Genomic DNA, 24,086 nt, shown 5'->3' with positions numbered 1-24,086 from the left:
CAACTGAGTCAGGGCAAAGCTCAGGTTACGCTCCACGTGCTGGATGTCACTCTTAAGCTCTGCCTTGTTGTGTATGTGCATGAGGTGCCTCTTGAGGTACTCATGCATTTGGTTTCTCACAGCGGAGGCCTTCTCCTCTGCAAAGATACGAAGCAGCAGATAATCTGTGCTATCCTCTGGGGGCTCTATGGCAGCTACAGATCTGTCTATTACTATAGAGATAACCAGGGATCCCAAGCCTGCCGCATCAGGCTTTTCGGTAAGGTCCTTTATCCACGCTGCAGCATTTTCAATCAGTTCCATCTCTCTTTGTTTGTAGTATTGGATCAGCTTCTCCAATGACCTAGGACCTGAGAATTGCAGCAGAGCTTTGTCTATGTCCACATCTGGAAAGTATTTTGAGTTCATCTGATATCATTTGCCTTTCTTCCTTTATCTTTTATTCTGAACTCTTTGATTGACCCATGTTTTCTGGTAGAGGGTGTTAGAGTAATTTACTTTGGTGTGAGCAAGCAGTCATTGGTCTCTGTTGAGCATGTCTTGTCTAGGGCACTTAGACAGGTTCCTTCAGTGAAGCCCTAAAGAAGACACAAAAACAAAAGGACAAGTCCAAATCAGATTCAGAATACAAATCAGAATGAAATATCCTGTTTAGGGCAGCAGCCGGATTGTGTGCAAACACATATTAAGAAACAGGAGAGGGCATTGATCTCAAGATCATTAAGCACTTAACTGTGATTGCTCCTGTAATTCGGTTTGGATAAGAGCGTCTGCTAAACGTTGGCTACATATTATTCGAAGTAGCCTACAGCAGTAACCCTCTTAACCTCAACCTGTTTTCTTATATCTAAACTTCCATCCAAGCAAGCCAAAGTTGTTATATCATGTGATGTGATGCCTGCCCATTCCAGATAAACCTTATGTAATGCAATGTATAGCCACGGGGTGGCACCATAATACCCAAAACTCGCAAACTGGAAGGATTCGCATTATGAATGGGCAGCTTGCTGTCACTGTCCTTCCGGTAGAGATTTGGCAGGACTATATTCAGGTATTTACCTGCTACGTTTCTTTGCAGTTTTCTCAATTGTATTTATGCACTCTTATGGAAACAATATGTGATTTCAGCGTTTCAAGTAGCTTTTATCATTGTCTAATAGCGATGTAATAACGTAGTTAGCTAACATGCCTAGTTTACTAACGTTAGCTAGCTAGCTGGTTTGCTAACGCTAACTAACTAACGTTAGCTAGCTAGCCATCATCCACATTATTTTAAAAACGCTGACTGCAGTGCATAGAACGATGCACGACTTTGGCAAGTAGCTAGCTAGATCTCTCACTCTGAGGCTGGGCTCTTTAATGACTAGTCTGATACGCGTGCCATTGTGTTTGTTCTCTATTGTTTCTGCATGGGATTACCTCTATAGCTAGCCTACTACCAAAGATGTTTATAAGCACCCCAAGATAGACCAGAGCCTGTCGTTTCCCATGGAAGCAGATGAATCATAGTAGTGGGCAGAGCCAAGCGTGAGCTAGTGAGATCCTATTGGCGCGTTCTATCACTTATTTGCATATATCCGTTAGGGAACGCCTCACTTGTGAAAAGCGTGCAAACTTAAACCTTACACTCCTTCTAAACAACGCAATAAAAAAAGAACTAAACTTTGGCAAAGTGCCAAGTCTATAAAACGTAGTGCACTGCGTTGGTAACATATTTGTAGTTTTGGGAAAAATATTGAGATGTTTCATCGGTGAGAATTTGCAGAATATCGGCCAGTTTCACCTAGTTCTATCCTCTTCCAATACCCGCGACTGGACTGCCTCCCACTACCATATTCGGTGGTTAGAAAACGGTCTAAACGATGCTTCATCTTTATAGCCCCTGTGACGCGTCTCGGTTACCCCCTTTGTCTGTGCTTGCGCTCCTAAACAACGCAATTTTTTGAAACTTTGGAAAGTGGTAAAGTCTACATATCGCAGCCCACTCTGCTTGTTACACATTCTAGTTTTGGTCATGTAAAACTATGTGGCCACTGGGCTTCCGCCCGTCACCGTATTTGGTATTGAGTGGAAACGCCAACTGAATGCGTCACATTTAATACATCCGGTAAATATCTGTCTCTTTGTTCTGCGTTACCACTGTTCTCCTGAGACAAACCATGCCGTTGATATACGTGCGTGCGTACACGTGTGATTTTTGGAGTAGCAGCGGGATTGCCAGGTCTAGCAATAATTTATGACGCATGACAACCCAACCCGCTCACAAGGCTTGAAAACTAGTACCCCATTTTTACGCAGCAGGTCGAGTTGGCACGTTTCCAAAGGTGTCTCTATAATGACAATCTATGTAAATACAACTGGTAAAATTTCTCTAACTTTAAATTGTTCTCTGCTTATCTCCCTTTCTTATTGGTTTACACCAAATTATTTAATATGAACTATAGAAGTGAAAAACCGAAAAGTCCCAACATTTTGCTATTTGTCTTTTATTTAATACAAAATGTAAATGAATGTGTGGCTGCAGGCAGCCTGATGTCCCAGTCATCCATCCCTGTGGAGCAAGATGGAAAGGGAAGAGCGACAGGAGATCCATCATGAGTCCAGTACATCAAGAGTTGTATTCTACTATCAATCAATAAATCAATCAATCACAGCTATTATCATTTTATTTGACTGACCGCAAGTCAGTTAAAAAAAAATCATATTTTCAATGACGGCCTAGGAACAGTGGGTTAACTGCCTTGTTCAGGGGCAGAATGACAGATTTTTACCTTGTCAGATCTGGGTTTCGATCTTGCAACTTTTCGGTTACTAGTCCAAAGCTCTAACCACTAGGCTACCCTGCCACCCCTGACTATTTAATAGTCAGTAAGTGAGTTAATTGGCTCCTCTCTGTCCTCACCTCCGCTGTGCTCCGCACTGCTGCACGCCGCTCTCTCTCTCCTCTGACTTCAACTTTCTAGCCAATGTTAGTTAGCTAGCTTGCTACAAACAGGGCTCAAGACTAACTTTTTTCATCACCGTCCCAGAATTGTCCTGAAGTGCAATTTAAATTGTCCCAAACTGAAGATAAACTTCCCAAATTCAAATAAGTGTTTGTTTTTTTAATATACCAACATGGGTCTACTCTATAACATATAGGTCATTCATAGTGATTTAAAAGGCTAATAAGAGTAGCCTACTACTAAAATAAATAAATGGAATTGTCAACTGAGCCAGAAATTCACTTAAAATTGCCTCTAAAATGGCCAACAATAATATCTACATATGTTGTGCATAAATATACATAATAGAGGTCGACCGATTATGATTCTTCAACGCCGATACCGATTATTGGAGGACCAAAAAAGCAGATTTAAAAAAACAAATTGTAAAACATATGTTTTACTTTTTTTAAATTTGTAATAATCAAATCAAATTTATTTATATAGCCCTTCGTACATCAGCTGATATCTCAAAGTGCTGTACAGAAACCCAGCCTAAAACCCCAAACAGCAAGCAATGCATGTGAAAGAAGCACGGTGGCTAGGAAAAACTCCCTAGGAAAAACTCCCTAGAAAGGCCAAAAACCTAGGAAGAAACCTAGAGAGGAACCAAGCTATGAGGGGTGGCCAGTCCTCTTCTGGCTGTGCAGGGTGGATATTATAACAGAACATGGTCAAGATGTTAAAATGTTCATAAATGACCAGCATGGTCAAATAATAATAATCATAGTAGTTGTCGAGGGTGCAACAAGCACGTCCGGTGAACAGGTCAGGGTTCCATAGCCGCAGGCAGAACAGTTGAAACTGGAGCAGCAGCACGGCCAGGTGGACTGGGGACAGCAAGGAGTCATCATACCAGGTAGTCCTGAGGCATGGTCCTAGGGCTCAGGTCCTCCGAGAGAAAGACAGAAAGAGAGAAAGAGAGAATTAGAGAGAGCATATTTAAATTCACACAGGACACCGGATAAGACAAGATAAATACTCCAGATGTAACAGACTGACCCTAGCCCCCCGACACATAAACTACTGCAGCATAAATACTGGAGGCTGAGACGGGAGGGATCAGAAGACACTGTGGCCCCATCCGATGATACCCCCGGACAGGGCCAAACAGGCAGGATATAACCCCACCCACTTTGCCGTCCTAAGACAAGGCCGAGTATAGCCCACAACGACCTCCGCCATGGCACAACCCAAGGGGGGGCGCCAACCCAGACAGGAAGACCACGTCAGTGACTCAACCCACTCAAGTGACGCACCCCTCCCATGGACGGCATGGAAGAACACCAGTAAGCCAGTGACTCAGCCCCTGTAATAGGGTTAGAGGCAGAGAATCCCAGTGGAAAGAGGGGAACCGGCAAGGCAGAGACAGCAAGGGCGGTTCGTTGCTCCAGCCTTTCCGTTCACCTTCACACTCCTGGGCCAGACTATACTTAATCATAGGACCTACTGAAGAGATAAGTCTTCAGTAAAGACTTAAAGGTTGAGACTGAGTCTGCGTCTCTCACATTGGTAGGCAGACCATTCCATAAAAATGGAGCTCTATAGGAGAAAGCCCTACCTCCAGCCGTTTGCTTAGAAATTCTAAGGACAATTAGGAGGCCTGCGTCTTGTGACCGTAGCGTACGTGTAGGTATGTACGGCAGGACCAAATCGGAAAGATAGGTAGGAGCAAGCCCATGTAATGCTTTGTAGGTTAGCAGTAAAACCTTGAAATCAGCCCTTGCCTTAACAGGAAGCCAGTGTAGGGAGGCTAGCACTGGAGTAATATGATCAAATTTTTTGGTTCTAGTCAGGATTCTAGCAGCCGTATTTAGCACTAACTGAAGTTTGTTTAGTGCTTTACCCGGGTAGCCGGAAAGTAGAGCATTGCAGTAGTCCAGCCTAGAAGTAACAAAAGCATGGAGTAATTTTTAATTTTTCTGCGTCATTTTTGTACAGAAAGTTTCTGATTTTTGCAATGTTACGTAGATGGAAAAAAGCTGTCCTTGAAACAGTCTTGATATGTTCTTCAAAAGAGAGATCAGGGTCCAGAGTAACGCCGAGGTCCTTCACAGTTTTATTTGAGACGACTGTACAACCATCCAGATTAATTGTCAGATTCAACAGAAGATCTCTTTGTTTCTTGGGACCTAGAACAAGCATCTCTGTTTTGTCCGAGTTTAAAAGTAGAAAGTTTGCAGCCATCCACTTCTTTATGTCTGAAACACAGGCTTCTAGCGAGGGCAATTTTGGGGCTTCACCATGTTTCATTGAAATGTACAGCTGTGTGTCATCCGCATAGCAGTGAAATTTAACATTATGTTTTCGAATGACATCCCCAAGAGGTAAAATATTTAGTGAAAACAATAGTGGTCCTAAAACGGAACCTTGAGGAACACCGAAATTTACAATTGATTTGTCAGAGGACAAACCATTCACAGAGACAAACTGCTATCTTTCCGACAGATAAGATCTAAACCAGGCCAGAACTTGTCCATGTAGACCAATTTGGGTTTCCAATCTCTCCAAAAGAATGTGGTGATCGATGGTATCAAAAGCGGCACTAAGATCTAGGAGCACGAGGACAGATGCAGAGCCTCGGTCTGACGTCATTAAAAGGTCATTTACCACCTTCACAAGTGCAGTCTCAGTGCTATGATGGGGTCTAAAACCAGACTGAAGCGTTTCGTATACATTGTTTGTCTTCAGGAAGGCAGTGAGTTGCTGTGCAACAGCTTTTTCAAAATTTTTTGAGAGGAATGGAAGATTCGATATAGGCCGATAGTTTTTTATAATTTCTGGATCAAGATTCGGCTTTTTCAAGAGAGGCTTTATTACTGCCACTTTTAGTGAGCTTGGTACACATCCGGTGGATAGAGAGCCGTTTATTATGTTCAACATAGGAGGGCCAAGCACAGGAAGCAGCTCTTTCAGTAGTTTAGTTGGAATAGGGTCCAGTATGCAGCTTGAGGGTTTGGAGGCCATGATTATTTTCATCATTGTGTCAAGAGATATAGTACTAAAACACTTTAGTATCTCCCTTGATCCTAGGTCCTGGCAGAGTTGTGTAGACTCAGGACAATGGAGCTTTGGAGGAATACCCAGATTTAAAGAGGAGTCTGTAATTTGCTTTCTAATGATCATGATCTTTTCCTCAAAGAAGTTCATAAATGTATTACTGCTGAAGTGAAAGCCATCCTCCATTTGCGAAGGCTGCTTTTTAGTTAGCTTTGCGACAGTATCAAAAAGAAATTTCGGATTGTTCTTATTTTCCTCAATTAAGTTGGAAAAATAGGATGATCGAGCAGCAGTGAGGGCTCTTCGATACTGCACGGTACTGTCTTTCCAAGCTAGTCGGAAGACTTCCAGTTTGGTGTGGCGCCATTTCCGTTCCAATTTTCTGGAAGCTTGCTTCAGAGCTCGTGTATTTTCTGTATACCAGGGAGCTAGTTTCTTATGACAGATGTTTTTAGTTTTTAGGGGTGCAACTGCATCTAGGGTATTGCTGAAGGTTAAATTGAGTTCCTCGGTTAGGTGGTTAACTGATTTTTGTCCTCTGACGTCCTTGGGTAGGCAGAGGGAGTCTGGAAGGGCGTCAAGGAATCTTTGGGTTGTCTGAGAATTTATAGCACGACTTTTAATGCTCCTTGGTTGGGGTCTGAGCAGATTATTTGTTGCGATTGCAAACGTAATAAAATGGTGGTCCGATAGTCCAGGATTATGAGGAAAAACATTAAGATCCACAACATTTATTCCAATGAGACAAAACTAATGACAATTACAACAATACTGAATGAACACTTATTTTAACTTAATATAATACATCAATAAAATCAATTTAGCCTCAAATAAATAATGAAACATGTTCAATTTGGTTTAAATAATGCAAAACAAAGTGTTGGAGAAGAAAGTAAAAGTGCTATATGTGCCATGTAAAAAAGCTAAGGTTTAAGTTCCTTGATCAGAACATGGGAACTTATGAAAGCTGGTGGTTCCTTTTAACATGAGTCTTCAATATTCCCAGGTAAATTTTAGGTTGTAGTTATTTTAGGAATTATAGGACTATTTCTCTCTATACGATTTGTATTTCATATACCTTTGACTATTGGATGTTCTTATAGGCACTTTAGTATTGCCAGTGTAACAGTATAGCTTCCGTCCCTCTCCTCGCTCCTACCTGGGCTCGAACCAGGAACACATCGACAACAGCCACCCTCGAAGCAGCGTTATCCATGTAGAGGAAGGGGAAAAACTACTCCAAGTCTCAGAGCGAGTGACGTTTGAAACGCAATTAGCGTGCACCCCGCTAACTAGCTAGCCATTTCACATCGGTTATACCAGCCTCATCTTGGGAGTTGATAGGCTTGAAGGGGTGGGTATAATTTGTGTAACGTTCCAACAGGAATCTGTTCCAATAAACATAAAGTAAAAGGTTGCCAACCAACAACACATACAAAGTAGCAACGCATACAAACCTAGCTGCCGAATAGGCCTCAACTCACCACGTAGCTTATTCTTAATGTTTGTCCAACCAGAGTGAGGACAGACATTTTTCGGAATAAACATGATGAGTGAAAAACACAATGAAATAGACCACTCACTACCCGGTATCTTATTCTGCCGCTATACAACTTTGTATGCATTGTTTTTTGGCAACCTTGTTATTTACGAAGTTTTTGGAATAGATTCCTGTTGGAACGTTACACAAATTATACCCACCCGGCTTGAAGTCATAAACAGCGCAATGCTTGAAGCACAGCGAAGGGCTGCTGGCAAAACGCACGAAAGTGCTGTTTTGAATGAATGCTTACGAGCGTGCTGGTGCCTACCACCGCTCAGTCAGACTGCTCTATCAAATCATAGACTTAATTATAATATAATAAACACACAAATACAAGCCTTAGGTCATTAATATGGTCAAATCCGGAAACTATCGTCCCGAAAACAAACGTTTTTCCTTTCAGTGAAATACGGAACCGTTCCGTATTTTATCTAACGGGTGGCATCCCTAAGTCTAAATATTCCTGTTACATTGCACAACCTTCAATGTTATGTCATAATTACGTAAAATTCTGGCAAATTAGTTCGCAACGAGCCAGGCGGCCCAAACTGTTGCATATACCCTGACTCTGCGTGCAATGAATGCCAGAGATGTGACAATATTGCCTGCTAACATGAAATTGTAACTAAATATGCAGGTTTAAAAATATATACTTGTGTATTGATTTTAAAGAAAGGCATTGATGTTTATGGTTAGGTACATTGGTGCAACGACAGTGCTTTTTTCGCAAATGCGCTTGTTAAAGCAACACCCGTTTGTCGAAGTAGGCTGTGATTCAATGAGAAATTAACAGGCACCGCATCGATTATATGCAACGCAGGACACGTTAGATAAACTAGTAATATCATCAACCATGTCTAGTGATTATGTTCAAATTGATAGTTTTTTATAAGATAAGTTTAATGCTAGCTAGCAACTTACCTTGGCTTCTTGCTGCCCTCACGTAACAGGTAGTCAGCCTGCCATGCAGGCTCCTCGTGGAGTGCAATGTAAGGCAGGTGGTTAGAGCGTTGGACTAGTAACTGAAGGTTGCAAAAACGAATCCCCCCTGAACAAGGCAGTTAACCCCCGTTCCTAGGCCGTCATTGAAAATAAGAATGTGTTCTTAATCTGACTTGCCTAGTTAAATAAAGGTGTAAAAAAAAAAAACGATTACCGATTGTTATGAAAACTTGAAATCGGCCCTAATTAATTGACCATTCCGATTAATCGGTTCACCTCTAATACATAAATAATTAGTCTACATGTAAAAGTGTAGCCTAGGTTATTTAAGCAATAAGGCCAGAGGGGGTATATGTATATGGCCAATATACGACGGCTAAGGCTGTTGTTAAGCACGACGCAACACGGAGTGCCTGGACACAGCCCTTAGCCGCGGTATATTGGCCATATACAGTGCCTTCGGAAAGTATTCAGACCCCTTGATTTTTCCCCACATTTTGTTACGTTACAGCCTTATTCTAAAATGGTTTAAATTAAATTAAATCCTCAGTAATCTACACACAATACCTACACACAATACCGAATACGGATCTGGGGACCCATGCCAAATCTTTTCAGTCTCCTGAGAGGGAAAATGTTTTTGTTGTGCCCTCTTCACGACTGTCTTGGTGTGTTTGGACCATGTTAGTTTGTTGGTGATGTGGACACCAAGGTACTTGAAACTCTTGACCCGCTCCACTACAGCCCTGTTGTTGTTAATGGGGGCCTGTTCGGCCCTCCCTTTCCTGCAGTCCACAATCAGCTTCTTTGTCTTGCTCACATTGAGGGAGTGGTTGTTGTCCTGGCACCACACTGCCAGATCTTTGAGCTCCTCCCTATAGGCTGCCTCATCATTTTCATTGATCAGGCCTACCACCGTTGTGTCATCAGCAAACTTAATGATGGTGTTTGAGTCATGCTTGGCCACACAGTCGTAGGTGAACAGGGAGTACAGGAGAGGACTAAGCACGCACCCTTGAGGGGCCCCTGTGTTGAGGATCAGCGTGGCAGATGTGTTGTTGCTTACCCTTACCACTTGGGGCGGCCCATCAGGAAGTCCAGGATCCAGTTGCAGAGGCAGATATTTAGTCCCAGGGTCCTTAGCTTAATGATGAGCTTTGTGGGAACTATGGTGTTGAACGCTGAGCTGTAGTCAATGAACAGCATTCTCACATAGGTGTTCCTTTTGTCCAGGTGGGAAAGGGCAGTGTGGAGTGCGATTTGAGATTGCGTCATCTGTGGATCTTTTGGGGCGGTATGCGAATTAGAGTGGGTCTAGGGTTTCCGGGATGATGGTGTTGATGGGAGCCATGACCAGCCTTTCAAAGCACTTCATGGCTACCGACGTGAGTGCTACAGGGCGGTAATCATTTAGGCAGGTTACCTTCGCTTTCTTTGGCACTGGGATTATGGTGGTCTGCTTGAAACATGTAGGTATTATACACCCGGTCAAAGCTTTTATAACTAACCCAATAATGACCACAGCCTGCCGTTTCCAATGGGAGCAAATTAATCATAGTGGGCAGAACCAGCAAGGAGGTCGGCAGAGACAAGCACGTTCTAGCATATATTTGCATATTTCCATTAGGGAACGCCTAGTCTGTGAAGTGCGCTTGTGCAATAACTCAATTTGCCCTTGCGCTCCTAAACAACTACTTATATTTTTACTTTGGCAAAGGGTAAAGTCTACAAAACTTAGTCCACTCTGTTCAGAACAGTTCTAGTTTTGGAAACAGAAAACTGTATTGAGCTCAAATGTTTAATCGATGAGAAAATTTGCCGAATGTCGTCCAAAATCTATCTCATTCCATCTTCCCCCACTACCGGCCACTGGGCTTCCTCTCACCACCATAAGGGTTACATTAAATACATAAAACGCTCCATCGGCGTATTCTGTGTAGACCCCTTTAGCCTATGGCCATAACCAATGAAAAGGGGAATCACTATAGGATATGGTAATTCAAGAGTACAGGCGCATGGTTTAAATAGAGCAATGGTGAATCTATCTGATAGTCTATATTTACATCACAGCCCATCTGTTTATCTGGCTGTTTGTTTTGATATGCAAATGCTGGCTACCAATTTATCTTGCCATTACAGTCTGTTCTGATTATTTTGTAGGAAACCTAATGCTGTATTTTCAAGAATGGTGGGGTCATGAAAAACCCAGCTCCTTGGTTGTAGAGGAGAAGTAGTGCATCGTGGGTGATTCCCGGACAAGACAGGGAGGCGATGGAGGAAGATGAGCGGGGTAAGTTTGAGGCTGACATTCTCTTTTTAGTAAACAACTGTTGGTAACTTGACATTATGTTGCCCCTATACCTGTGTACTGCTGTTATTAGCCTATGTATTTATTTCGCTTTACTGCTATGTTGAAGGCTCAATTACAGTTGAAGTCGGAAGTTTACATACACCTTAGCCAAATACGTTTAAACTCAGATTCACAATTCCTGACATTTAATCCTAGTAAAAATTCCCTGTCTTAGGTCAGTTAGGATCACCACTTTATTTTAAGAATGTGAAATGTCAGAATAACAGTAGGGAGAATGATTTATTTCAGCTTTTATTTCTTTCATCACATTCCCAGTGGGTCAGAAGTTTACATACACTCAATTTGTATTTGGTAGCGTAGCCTTCAAATTGTTTAACTTGGGTCAAACGTTTTGGGTAGCCTTCCACAAGCTTCCCACAATAAGTTGGGTGAATTTTGGCCCATTCGTCCTGACAGAGCTGACAGGCCTCCTTGCTCGCACACGCTTTTTCAGTTCTGCCCACAAATGTTCTATCGGATTGAGGTCAGGGATTTGTGATGGCAACTCCAATACCTTGACGTTGTTGTCCTTAAGCCATTTTGCCACAACTTTGGAAGTATGCTTGGGGTCATTGTCCATTTGGAAGACCCATTTGCAATCAAGCTTTAACTTTCTGACTGATGTCTTGATGTTGCTTCAATATATCCACATAATTTTCCTCCCTCATGATGCCATCTATTTTGTGAAGTGCACCAGTCCCTCCTGCTGCAAAGCACCCCCACAACATGATGCTGCCACCCCCGTGCTTCACGGTTGGGATGGTATTCTTCGGCTTGCAAGCCTCCCCCTTTTTCTTCCAAACATAACGATGGTCATTATGGCCAAACAGTTCTATTTTTGTTTCACTGGACCAGAGGACATTTCTCCAAAAAGTACAATCTTTGTCCCCATGTGCAGTTGCAAACCGTAGTCTGGCTTTTTTATGGAGGTTTTGGAGCAGTGACTTCTTCCTTGCTGAGCGGCCTTTCAGGTTATGTCAATATAGGACTCATTTTACTGTGGATATAGATTCTTTTGTACCTGTTTCCTCCAGCATCTTCACAAGGTCCTTTGCTGTTGTTCTGGGATTGATTTGCACTTTTCGCACCAAAGTACGTTCATCTCTAGGAGACAGAATGCATCTCCTTCCTGAGCGGTATGATGGCTGCGTAGTCCCATGGTGTTTATACTTGCGTACTATTGTTTGTACAGATGAACGTGGTACCTTCAGGCGTTTGGAAATTGATCCCAAGGATTGAGCAGACTTGTGGAGGTCTACAAATTTCTTTCTGAGGTCTTGGCTGATTTCTTTTGATTTTCCCGTGATGTCAAGCAAATTTTCCAAGCCATATAAAGGCACAGTCAACTTGGTGTTTGTAAACTTCTGACCCACTGGAATTGTGATACAGTGAATTATAAGTGAAATAATCTGTCTGTAAACAATTGTTGGAAAAAAGTACTTGTGTCATGCACAAAGTAGATGTCCTAATCGACTTGCCAAAACTATAGTTTGTTAACTTCTTATGGATCCCTTCGTGCGCCAATCCCTTTAGCGGGATCGATTTGACAACACCCAGTGAAATTGCAGTGCGCCAAATTCAAAAACAGAAATACTCATAATAAGAATTCATAAAGCATACAAGTGTTATACATCGGTTTAAAGATGAACTTCTTGTTAATCCAGCTGCAGTGTCAGATTTCAAAAAAGCTTTACGGCGAAAGCAGAACATGCGATTATCTGAGGACAGCGCCCAGCATACCAACACATGAAAATCAGATTTCAACCAGGCAGGTGCTACACAAAGGTCAGAAATAATGATATAATTCATGCCTTTGAAGATCTTCTTCTGTTGGCACTCCAAAATATCCCATAAACATCACAAATGGTCCTTTTGTTCGATAAATAGCTTTTTTATATCCCCAAAATTTCCATTTATTTGGCGCGTTTGATTCAGGAAAACACCGGTTCCAACTCGCCCAACATGCCTACAAAGTATCTGATAAGTTACCTGTAAACTTTGTCCAAACATTTCAAACAACTTTCCTAATCCAACTTTAGGTATTTTAAAACGTAAATAATCGATAAAATGTATGACGGAATATACTGTGTTCAATAGCGGATAAAATGAAAGTGGAGCGAGTTCCAGGTCGTGCGCCCCAAACAAAAAAGTACACTTGGCTTGACTCTCAGAAAGTAAAGGGCTACTTCTTCATTTCTCAAAGGAAAAACATCAACCAATTTCTAAAGACTGTTGACATCTAGTGGAAGCCATAGGAACTGCAAGCATATTTCTATTAAAAAGGGATTGCCATAGAAAACTAATTGAGAAACAGATTGAGCTCAAATTTTGTTTTCCCTGGATGGATTGTGCTCGGGGTTTTGCCTGCCAAATCAGTTCTGCTATACTCACAGATATTATTCAAACAGTTTTAGAAACTTCAGAGTGTTTTCTATCCAAATCTACTAATAATATGCATATCCTAGCTTCTGGACCAGAGTAGCAGGCAGTTTATTTTGGGCACGCTTTTCATCCGGATGTGAAAATACTGTCCCCTAGCCCAAAGAGGTTTTAACAAGAAATTGGTTGAAAAACGCGATTTAATGACTCCAACCGAAGTGTATGTAAACTTCCCACTTCAACTGTATATGTTGCAGGAAATTACATTTTATAAAATAGAATTGAATATCCCTTCTAGTGTTGATAACATGCTCCTCCATCTCATCACTGTTTTAGCTGTAGAATACAAGGGTCTGTTTGAGGACCCTGCCTTCATCTGTGAGGACTCCTCCCTGTTCTCAGACTACTCCACCCCTATCGCCAGGTTCCAGGATGACATCACATGGCTCCGGCCACAGGTGAGACCCGGGCCTACAACTTATCCAATCAGAATTGGCCTTAGGTCACTCATAATATAATATACAGTGCCTTCTGAAAGTTTTCAGACCCCTTGACTTAAAAAAATGTTGCTATTTTACAGCCTTATTCTGAAAATGATTAAATAGTTTTTTCCCCCTCATCAATATACATACAATACCCCATATATTTACTGATTTATAAAAAAACTGGAATCACATTTAAATAAGTATTCTAACCCTTTACTCAGTACTTTGTTGAAGCACCTTTGGCAATGATTACAGCATCGACTTTTCTTGGGTATGACACAACAAGCTTGGCACACCTGTATTTGGGGAGTTTCTTCCATTCTTCTCTGCAGATCTTCTCAAGCTCAGTCAGGTTGGATGGGGAGCATTGCTGCACAGCTATTTTCAGATCTCTCCAGAGATGTTTGATCGGGTTCAAGTCCAGGCTCTGGCTGGGCCACTCAAGAACATTCAGAGACTTGTCCCGAAGCCACTCCTGCGTTGTCTTGGCTGTGTGCTTAGGGTCGTTGTCCTATTGGAAGGCGAACATTCGCCCCAGTCTGAGGTCCTGAGTGCTCTGGAGCAAGGATCTCTCTGTACTTTGCTCAGTTCATCTTTGCCTTAATCCTGACTAGTCACCCAGTCCCTGCCACTGAAAAACATCCCCACAGCATGATGCTGCCACCACCATGCTTCACCGTAGGGATGGTGCCAGGTTTCCTCCAGACGTGACGCTTGGCATTCAGGACAAAGAGTTCAATCTTGGTTTTATCAGACCAGAGAATCTTGTTTCTCATGGTCTGAGAGTATAGGTGCCTATTGGCAAACTCCAAGTGGGCTGTCATGTGCCTTTTACTGAGGACTGGCTTCTGTCTGGCCACTGTACCATAAAGGCCTGATTGATGGAGTGCTGCAGAGATGGTTGTCCTTCTGGAAGTTTCTCCCATCTCCACAGAGGAACTCTAGAGCTCTGTCAGAGTGACCATCACGTTCTTGGTCATCTCCCTGACCAAGGCCCTTCTCCCCTGATTGCTCAGTTTGGCTGGGCGGCCAGCTCTAGGAAGAGTCTTGGTGGTTCCAAACTTCTTCCATTTAAGAATGATGGAGGCCACTGTGTTCTTGGGGGCCTTCAATGCTGCAGACATTTTTTTTGTACACTTCCCCAGGTCTGTGCCTCAAAAGAATCCTGTCTTGGAGCTCTACGGACAATTCCTTCAACATCATGGCTTGGTTTTTGCTCTGACAAGCACTGTCAACTGTGGGACTTTTATATAGACAGGTGTGTGCCTTTCCAAATCATGTCCAATCAATTGAATTTACCACAGGTGGACTCCAATCAAGTTGTACAAACATCTCAAGAATGGTCAATGGAAGCAGGATGAACCTGAGCTCAAAGTCTCATAGCAAAGGGGCTGAATACTTATGTAAATAAGGTATTTCTGTTTTTTATTTGTAATAAATTTGCCAAAATTTATAAAAACCTTTTGTTCACTTTGTCGTTAGTGAAAAGGGTTCTGAGTACTTTCCCGAAGACACTGTATAAGCGATTTATATTATATGTTCCTTTTCCTCAACACCTTGTGAACACTTGCTCACATAATGGAAGCAAGCATGTCCAATCTGCTCACAATGATTCTGTGTGTCTGTTAATGGTGACATATTTCTTTCTCTGTCCCTCCAGGAGATCTGCCCGTCTCCTGCACTCTTCCCTGACAACACCAATGACGGCCATGCAAAGCAAGGCCTCCTGGGAGACTGCTGGTTCCTCTGTGCCTGCACAATCTTACTGAAGTACCAGCATTTGATGAACAAGGTAAAGCTCCACAAATTTGTAATGTATATGTTACTGACCGGCTCGATTCGGTCTTATGTAGCAAAATTTGAAATGGTGTTTTTAACATTGGATAAAAGTAGAGACTCAGAGCTAGAACATTGTATATCATACACTACAGTTGAGGAACAATGGGAAAGTAGTTCTGCTTTGAAAGTTGATAAACTTGTAACCCCACTTTTGAGAAAATGGCCCTTGAATGTTTTGGTACCTACTGGAGAGCTCTTTTTGTCTGCACCCAATCAGCATCGTTCACACCCTTTTAAGCTTTAGCCCCACATGTGAGGCTATGTACTAAACAACCAAAGATTTCAAAACTAAAGGCTGGTTTATACTATGGGTGTGTTCGTACATTTTATCTGGAGTGCCAGAGTGTGCTCTGGGTGTTCGTAAATTCAGAGCGTTTCGCTCACGGAGTGTCCAGAACGCTCTGGCCGAGGAGTAGGGTTGATCTGAACGTTCTGTCCTAACAACAGCAGTCAACAGCTAATGTTGGCTAGCTTGCTAGCTACTTACAGACACAAATGAGCAAACAGCTCACTCTGACCATTATACTCGCACTAGCAGAGCTGTTTAGGCTGTTTTCATGTTATCCAGAGTGTTGGTGAATGCAACTGTGCTGCTGGCAAAAATTTAATTATGCTTTTTTGCCAACGTTTACTGACACCGGCCATATTCAATGGGTGTTGAGCGTTTGTAAATTCGTCAGTTATTCTGCTCTCTGGCACAGTCAGGCACAGTCAGACGAGGTTGCTCTGAAATCAGAGTAGATAGCCAGAGCGAATTTACCAGCTACATCAATCGACGGTTGTTGCAGTGACATCATACAGATTCTATTGGAATAGTTACTTGCATAGCGGAGTCTTTTGTTTAGACATGTAGCTAGCTAGCTAAACAGTGAACCATAATCCCAAGTCATAACGTTACTTCCCTGCATGAATCTGCAGGTAGCTAACCAGGTTCAATGTTAGCTAGCTAACATTAGGCTATATCTAGCAATGCAAATGGCTCAGAGATACAAATAATATTACTACACAGATCATACATGTAATGTTAGCTAACTAGCCAACCTGCTAACATTAGCTAGCTAGCTAACACTACACTTTAACTTGAAATTAAAACAACTTTCTGACAAAATTTGAAACGTGTAATATCTGAAAATGTAGCTAGCTAGACTCTCTTACCCGTATACATGGATGGACTCTTCTCCCTCTCTGTCACGGATGCCATGGTTGCCCTTAGCTTGAAGATGTAATCCGGAGCCTGCTGTGTTCTCTTTTTGACTCCGTCTGCTTATTTGCAATCAAACGGCTGTATTTTCTCCATCTTCTTAGCTATCATACTCCAATTCCACTGATTTCAAAACTTGGTCATCCAGAAAGTGGAGAACAACACTTATGCAGTTCTACTACATGATATCTTCCAAAAAATCTGCGTTAGAAAGGATTACCTACACATACCGACCAGCTCATTTTATAGACAGAAGCATGCTACATGGCAGACCAATCCAAACTCATCTCTTGGCATGTCCAGCCCACTCATTATCTCAGCCAATCATGGCTAGCGGGAAATTTCCTGTCTCTTTCCATGGCTAAACCAACTAGGCTCGTAATTTAACAAAAGTTTTTGTATTCACAGATTGCATACATTTGTTATTAAGGCACATGAAAGTTCAGATGTTTCAGAAGGCATTTCTGCCAAAAAACACATTTTGATAAAAATAAAAAAAGGTTACGTTCAAATGGCGCTCCTGTGAAGCAGCGACATATGTCTAGTTTCCTGAAACGAGTCACATATGTTATTGCATTGAAGTATTTTGTTGCTTTTAAGGTTTTGCTGTGAACAGTAAAACTACAACTGTAGGTTACTACCACAAATTCAAGTCTTACAGCAAATACACTATGCTTCTGCCACTGACCTAGTCCATTAAGTACTTGGTGACTTTTATCAATACCAAAATACTGTGAAAAACCCAGTGCCCTGTACCCTTTCTGTCCCCCAGGTGATACCCCCTGCCCAGCCCCAGTGGGGGGAGAGGGGGTACCGGGGCTCCTTCCTCTTCCGTCTCTGGCAGCATGGCTGCTGGACAGAGGTAACCATTGACGACCGGCTGCCCTGCCTCAGCGGAAAGCTCTGCTTCTCGCGCTGCCAATCCCCCACTGCTTTTTGGGTTGCTCTGCTGGAGAAGGCCTACGCCAAGTGAGTGACAGGTGGAAGTGACCTCAAAAAAATTACTAACAGCGTTTCTGCATCTAGTCATTAATATTGGGTCTCCAAATATTCTATTCCAATCACATACCATTCCATACTAATCCATTCCATACCATACAATACTGTAGTTCCGTTTTGTGACATTCTCTGATACACCCATGTTGTCTCCTGTCCCTACTCCTCCCCCAGGCTGCAGGGGTCATATGAGCGCCTATGGGCAGGGCAGGTCTCTGAGGCACTGGTAGACCTGACAGGGGGGCTGGCGGAGCGCTGGAGCCTGGGGGATTGTGGGACAGAGGAGGACCAGGGTCGGGGATCATCTGACAGTGACTGGGTCAGGAGGAGGAGGCTGGATCTGGACCTGCTGCATGCGGTCAGAGAGGGCTGTTCAGTCAGCTGCTCTGTACACAGTGCCCCCGGAGGTGAGGAGGAAAAATGACTGGTCTGGGAATAGTCTGCTGTTTTCGCATTTTAAACACAAAAATAGCTCTGGGCTGTGCAGACCATTGTTCTCCAATGGAAAAGGAATGCAGTTTTCTAAGAATCTTACTGAAAGCCTTCCATTGAAATCTTGTGACTGACCTTTCAAAGTAAGGTACTGGCACACCCCCAACAAGTCTGCTAATAGGCCAGTAGCTAAAATATTGTTTAGGGCTATATTTACCCCAAGTGCCCCCTTACACCCTAGGTGCCAGTGAGTTGGGGCAGTTCCATGCCCTGAGTGTGATGGAGTGGGTGGACGTGAGGACGGTGGAACGGGGAGGAGTACGTCTAATCAGGATCAGAAACCCCTGGGGCAGGCGCTGCTGGGAGGGAGCATGGAGAGAGAGGTAGGGTGTGTGTGTGTTAGAGCTGTACTACCCGAGCCCGCACAGCTGAGGTCCCAGCGGTAGTGTTCTCCCCTCTCCCACCAGACACCCCCTCCCCTTCTGCTTTTCTGCCTGTGTGTGCGCCGTTGCTGTGACTTCTGTTGCGCAGACAGCTTCTCCCACTCTCATTTGCAGCAGAATTTAGTGGGAAATGTGTAGCTAGAATCCTTTACCGATTTAAAGTCACTGGAAGGGTCTGAAAAAACTCACTAGATATAATTACAAAGGCTCTAAGTTGGCAACACTGCAGAACTACAAGCAGAGCAGAGCCATGCACACAGCGTATGCTGCGCAGGGAGCGAGGAACAGACAGAAGAACAGCTAATTGGGTACTAATTATGTTATTTTGGGCAGGGCTGGGCCTTAAATTTGGCAGAAGCAATCGGCCTGGGTAGGGCCTGAACACCACTGGCATGAGTAGGGCTTAAAATTCATGCCCGTGCAGGGCTCGCCCCCGTGTGTGTGTGTGTGTGTGTGTGTGTGTGTGTGTGTGTGTGTGTGTGTGTGTGTGTGTGTGTGTGTGTGTGTGTGTGTGTGTGTGTGTGTGTGTGTGTGTGTGTGTGTGTGTGTGTGTGTCTTTTGTGTCATTTTGAGCCTGGATCCATCTATAATTATTTTCTTAAGAACCTCTGTCTCAGTAATAAATTGGCCACTCTCACCTGGCAGTGGAGAAGGCTGGAACTCTTTGGACCCGGCCTGTACTCTGAACTTGCTGGGCCGGGCCCAGGAGGCAGAGTTCTGGGTGGACGAGACTGAATTCCTGTTGCAGTTTGATGATGTCACAGTGGGGTATCCTATCAATGAGGAGGGACACCTGCAGAGCATCTATTCTGGTATACTCACTCAATACTTCCTCATTTATACAAGCATTAGACAACATTTAATAGTTTTGAATGTATGAGAAAGTCTAACGATCTTTGGTTTGGGGTTGAACTATCCCTTCATAAAAGGAAAGCTAAGCAAAGCCAGTGCTGTTGTGATTGTGTGATTCACAGCCCCTATCTGTCCAATAGGAGAGCTGCTGACTCACAGCCACCAGACGGGCGATCGCTGGGTCAAAGGTCACTCAGCAGGTGGTTGCCGTAACAACAGTAGCTTTGGCAGCAACCCTCAGTTCTGGCTGCGGGTGTTTGAGAGGGGAGAGGTGCTGGTGTCTCTGCTACAGCACAGAAGGTATAGCAGGAACACAGGACATCACTACACACAGTCACCAGGAGAGGGCAGCAGCACCACACAACACCAGCACTACCAGGCCATCGCTTTGCACATGTGGAAGGTTGGTACTGCACTGTAGCCTTGTAGCTGATAAATGTTAAAATAAGAGTGTGTGTGTGTGTGTGTGTGTGCACATGCAATGCATACATATGTCTGTCTGTCAATCCCCAGGTAGAGAAGAAGTGTTTGAACCTGTCTGGGACTCTGAACAGCCCTCCCTGTGCCTCCACACACTGCCACGCCTACGAGCGTGAGGTGGTGCTACACACACACCTGGACCCTGGCTTCCACCTGCTCATCCCCAGTACCTTCCTCCAGGGGGGTGAGGGGAGCTTCCTGCTCAGGGTCTTCTCCTCTTCCCCCACCTCACTCAGGTCAGTGGGACTAACATTTACATTTTAGTCATTTAGCAGAAGACTGTGACCATAAAGAGATGGGTCAAATGGGGAGCCAGGACCAAATACGGATAGGATGAATCAAAATGTATCAGAAGTTTTGCTTTTCATACATCAAAAGTGGTTTATATATCATGCCATTTGTTTTGTAGATCATGTTATCTTACAAGTCTAGGAAACTGGATCTATATGTTCCCCCATCCTCCTGCAGTGCTGTGAAGACCCCGGGGCCCTCTTTGCCGTTGGTAACAGAGGGGGAGTGGGAGACAAACTACTTACGGGGCGCATGGGTCACAGGGTCATCGGCCGGGGGGAGCAGGAACTTCCCGTCTCACTGGCAGAATCCCAGGTTCCCAGTCACCATGGGTGACAACTTAGCGGGGTCAACAGGGCTCAATGTTAGGGTCACCCTCCACCAGAACTGCCCTGACACTGACCTCCAGGCCATCGGCTTTCACCTGTACAAGGTGAGCTGAGTTGTATTCATTAGGGAATACTCTAGCAAAAAGTTTTGCAATGTAAAAAACAAAATGAGTTTATTATTGAAGAAGTCCAAGCAGTCCCTCCTTGTTTTAGTCCATTTTCTTCTGTTTGGTGCCTAATAAAATATGACCCTGGTTTATCAACAGTATGTGGTTAGCCTATCTAAAAGATGTCCTTAATGTAGAATCTATGGTTTAGCCTGTTGATATGCTGTTTTAATCCTCCTTAAAAATGTGTCTATATGAAGATGATTATGTTGTGACTAGTTACATGTGAACCTCTCTGTGTATCCAGGCTCCAGTGGGACAGGAGCAGGCCGTGTCGACAGTACCCAGGGAGGAGGAACCGGTGGCCAGCTGCATTCCTCACTGCTACACCCAGGCTGTCAGTCTGGCCTGCTGCCTTCCTCCAGGGGCCTATGTCATAGTGCCCTCCACCTACCAGCCTGACTCCCCAGGCCAGTTCACCCTCACTGTGGCTCGCAAAATACACAGGTAGACCTGGTTCTCTTCCACTCCCTACCCTCTTAATACCTTCTCCTAGGCCCTATGACCTTGTGATTGTGTTAATTTTTTATTTTATTTTGGGGGATAATATGATGGTGTGTTGTACTTGTGTTTCAGGAGAGTGGTGAAGAGTCAGGAAAGTCTGGGGAGAGCCATTCAAGAGGTGAGTGAGTGTGGGGCTATGTGTACAAGACCTATACTTTGCAACAAACACACTTCCTAAACCAATTTAGTGTACCATAGTGCACAAACACTTTTCAACTGTGTTGAATGGCAGTATTTAATCAATGTCTGTTAGTGGTGCTCGGGTCAGTTGTGTGTTCCCCGCACCCGCCCGCAATTGCGATGTGATAAAGTGAACATCTGAGGCCCGCACCCGACCCTAACCCGCTAATATAGAAAATGTGCTGTAGGCTACATTCAGAGACCCTAACCCGCTAATATAGAAAATGTGCTGTAGGCTACATTCAGAGACCCTAACCCGCTAATATAGAAAATGCGCTGTAGGCTACATTCAGAGACCCTAACCCGCTAATATAGAAAATGTGCTGTAGGCTACATTCAGAGACCCTAACCCGCTAATATAGAAAATGCGCTGTAGGCTACATTCAGAGACCCTAACCCGCTAATATAGAAAATGCGCTGTAGGCTACATTCAGAGACCCTAACCCGCTAATATAGAAAATGCGCTGTAGGCTACATTCAGAGACCCTAACCCGCTAATATAGAAAATGTGCCGTAGGCTACATTCAGAGACGGCGGAACGATGTTTTGACAGGGGGTGCAGGATTTATTTTGCCTGATTTGAAATGTTTCTGTTTTTAATTTACTACATTTTGGTAGGCTATTTGTTATTCAACTATAACTAGATACATGCAGCTTCTCTTCTGTAATTATTGCCCTAGAAGAGTAAATAAACACATTGCTCACCAGAATAATCTATAGAATCTAAAGTTCTCTGTCATCTCTGCTTCTTTCGCAGAGCAAAATGTCCAAATGACATCAGTTTGACCGGTTGTAGGGAAATGGAAATCTATGAAAACAACCCAACATGTTTCTGATGAGATTTCAGTTCGAGTTGGGTGCATATTTTATGTGGTTGAAATACTATCAGATTTTGTGATGCAGATAAAGATAGATATCATCTGTAGAGGTGGTAACTGCGCATTCTCTCAAGATGCTGAAAGAAAGTAATCATATTTCTCCACTCCTGTTCCCCAGTCAAAATTTTGTTGCAAGAAATGCTTAGTTCTGCAGGAGTTAAGTGAGGCTATGTGAGAGGTTCTAGACCTACAGTCAGTGCCCAGTCAGTTTCCATTTAACCCATCTGAACAGTAGGCTATAGTTCCCTTGACGTGCCGTAGGCCTATATGAAGTCCCCATCTTGTGACTGCACTTCACAATCATCCCACATCACACTGCTATCATCCTCTTTTACCACGTCACCAAGTCTTTCCCAAACATACCCTTCTCTTTATTTTCAACTCTCCATTTTGCAGATTTTCTCTTATTGAATTAAACTCAGACGTTTCCTTTTTGCGCGTTCCCAAAGGCATTTGGCGATTGGCGTGTTGGCTATTTTGCGAGTGTGCAGTTCGGCTCTAAAGCATATTATAACATACTAATACCAGATAACCTCCAATAATTAAAGAAAAACCTCAATCTAGCCTGTAGATATAAATTGCACAAAAATGATACATTTATGGATTTTATAAGGTCTCTCTCTCTCTGGCGACAGGTCTCTCACATATCTGTGATGCGTAGTTAGCTCTGGGAGCTGTACTGCCGCTCTGCTGACGTGGGCTCACATCACTTCGGCCCTTGGCCACAGATGAAAGGAGCGGGTCTCCCCCCTCCTCCCCATGCCGAACACTGTGTGTGTTTGTGTGCGCACGCACAGCCTGGGCTCAGGGCCTTTATCCCCAGCCTGGCGAGGCTCAGGGAGCCGATCGGCATCTCTTCTTTCTGTCTCTCTCTCTCCCTTTCTCTCTCTCCCGGCTGCGATTAGCACATCACAGGTTGTCGTTGGGCCAGGCGCTAATGGGAGCTGACGGGGCTGGCCGGTGTAAACAAACAGCCGCCATTGAAGAGGCCCGCTCACTATGCTCACTCGCTGGCCCGTTGGCCTGGGACAAAGGGCCCACTCATGGAGCTCCTTGCTGGAGCAGAGAGGGCAGAAGCAAGGGGTCGGACCTCACCACACTGCAGTGCACCCACCCAGCCTCAGACCCAAACCCCAGGGCTGCCTGTGACTGAACTTTGCCTTCATCCATGCCCCCAGAGTAGGTAGAAGTTTCCCCTAACCATTGATATTTTGTCATCCCCTTAATGTTTGAGTTTAGGATTATGGGTATGGTGAATGTGATTATAAATATGTGGCTAAGGACAGCTTTAACATCAAGCCCTTGCCCTCCGACCAAAAACAGAGTAGCCCCCTCACCCCACAACCCCCACACCTGAGACTCTCCTGCAGCCCCCATCCCTATCACCCTTAGAACTGGACCTGACCCGGACTGCTGTTTGAAGTGGCTGCATGATGAACAGATGAGGCTGAGGGGGAAGTACAGGGGGCGATATGGGCCGAGGCGGCACTACTTAGGCAACAGATTCTTTGGAAGAAGCCGCCAGTGTTTTGGCTCTGCACGCAGTGGCTGAAAAGGCAGGGTGTGTGTATGTTTGTTTGTGTTTGTGTGTTGCTGGTGGGGTAACTTGGGTACCACTGCCACTCCAACTGTTGACTGATGACAATGGTTTTATTATCTGAGAGTATTACTGTGTTATTGTACTTTTGTTTTCAGTGTGTTTGTGTGTTTAATTATACAGAAGATGCAGGTGCTGATGGAACTATAATAAAGTTGTTTCCTGCAAACCACACTTCAGCTGTGACCATCATGATTGAATTATTTTGTGTTAT

The 24,086-nt window shown here is 43.9% G+C and overlaps 1 protein-coding gene across 2 annotated transcripts; it reads left to right on the top strand.

Annotated features, from left to right (window-relative positions):
• Window positions 1-962: 962 nt before the first annotated feature.
• On the top strand, window positions 963-24,046 carry capn10 (calpain 10). 2 transcript variants are annotated; one of them, XM_014192043.2, is made up of 14 exons: window positions 963-1,051; window positions 10,630-10,759; window positions 13,535-13,656; window positions 15,344-15,475; window positions 17,496-17,692; window positions 17,894-18,126; window positions 18,393-18,534; window positions 19,240-19,406; window positions 19,587-19,849; window positions 19,960-20,162; window positions 20,395-20,650; window positions 20,961-21,160; window positions 21,290-21,335; window positions 22,911-24,046. In XM_014192043.2, the coding sequence occupies exons 2-14, from the start codon at window positions 10,741-10,743 to the stop codon at window positions 22,938-22,940; spliced, it is 2,010 nt and encodes a 669-aa protein (XP_014047518.1). In that variant the 5' UTR covers window positions 963-1,051; window positions 10,630-10,740; the 3' UTR covers window positions 22,941-24,046. The 2 variants fall into 2 exon arrangements, with proteins under 2 accessions (XP_014047518.1, XP_082829659.1); XM_082973533.1 differs by lacking the exon at window positions 963-1,051 and adding an exon at window positions 14,988-15,095.
• Window positions 24,047-24,086: the final 40 nt, after the last annotated feature.

Source organism: Salmo salar, chromosome 03 (genome assembly GCF_965601325.2).
Source record: "Salmo salar chromosome 03, fSalSal1, whole genome shotgun sequence".
Lineage (NCBI taxonomy): Eukaryota > Metazoa > Chordata > Actinopteri > Salmoniformes > Salmonidae > Salmo > Salmo salar.
This window is presented reverse-complemented; position numbering and strand designations above follow the sequence as displayed.

Bases quoted from the DNA above. Each gene is read 5' to 3' on its own strand.
- capn10 (XM_014192043.2), top strand. The intron at 13,657-15,343 runs GTGAGACCCGGG...CTGTCCCTCCAG, and splicing joins TCACATGGCTCCGGCCACAG to GAGATCTGCCCGTCTCCTGC. The intron at 19,850-19,959 runs GTTGGTACTGCA...GTCAATCCCCAG, and splicing joins TCGCTTTGCACATGTGGAAG to GTAGAGAAGAAGTGTTTGAA.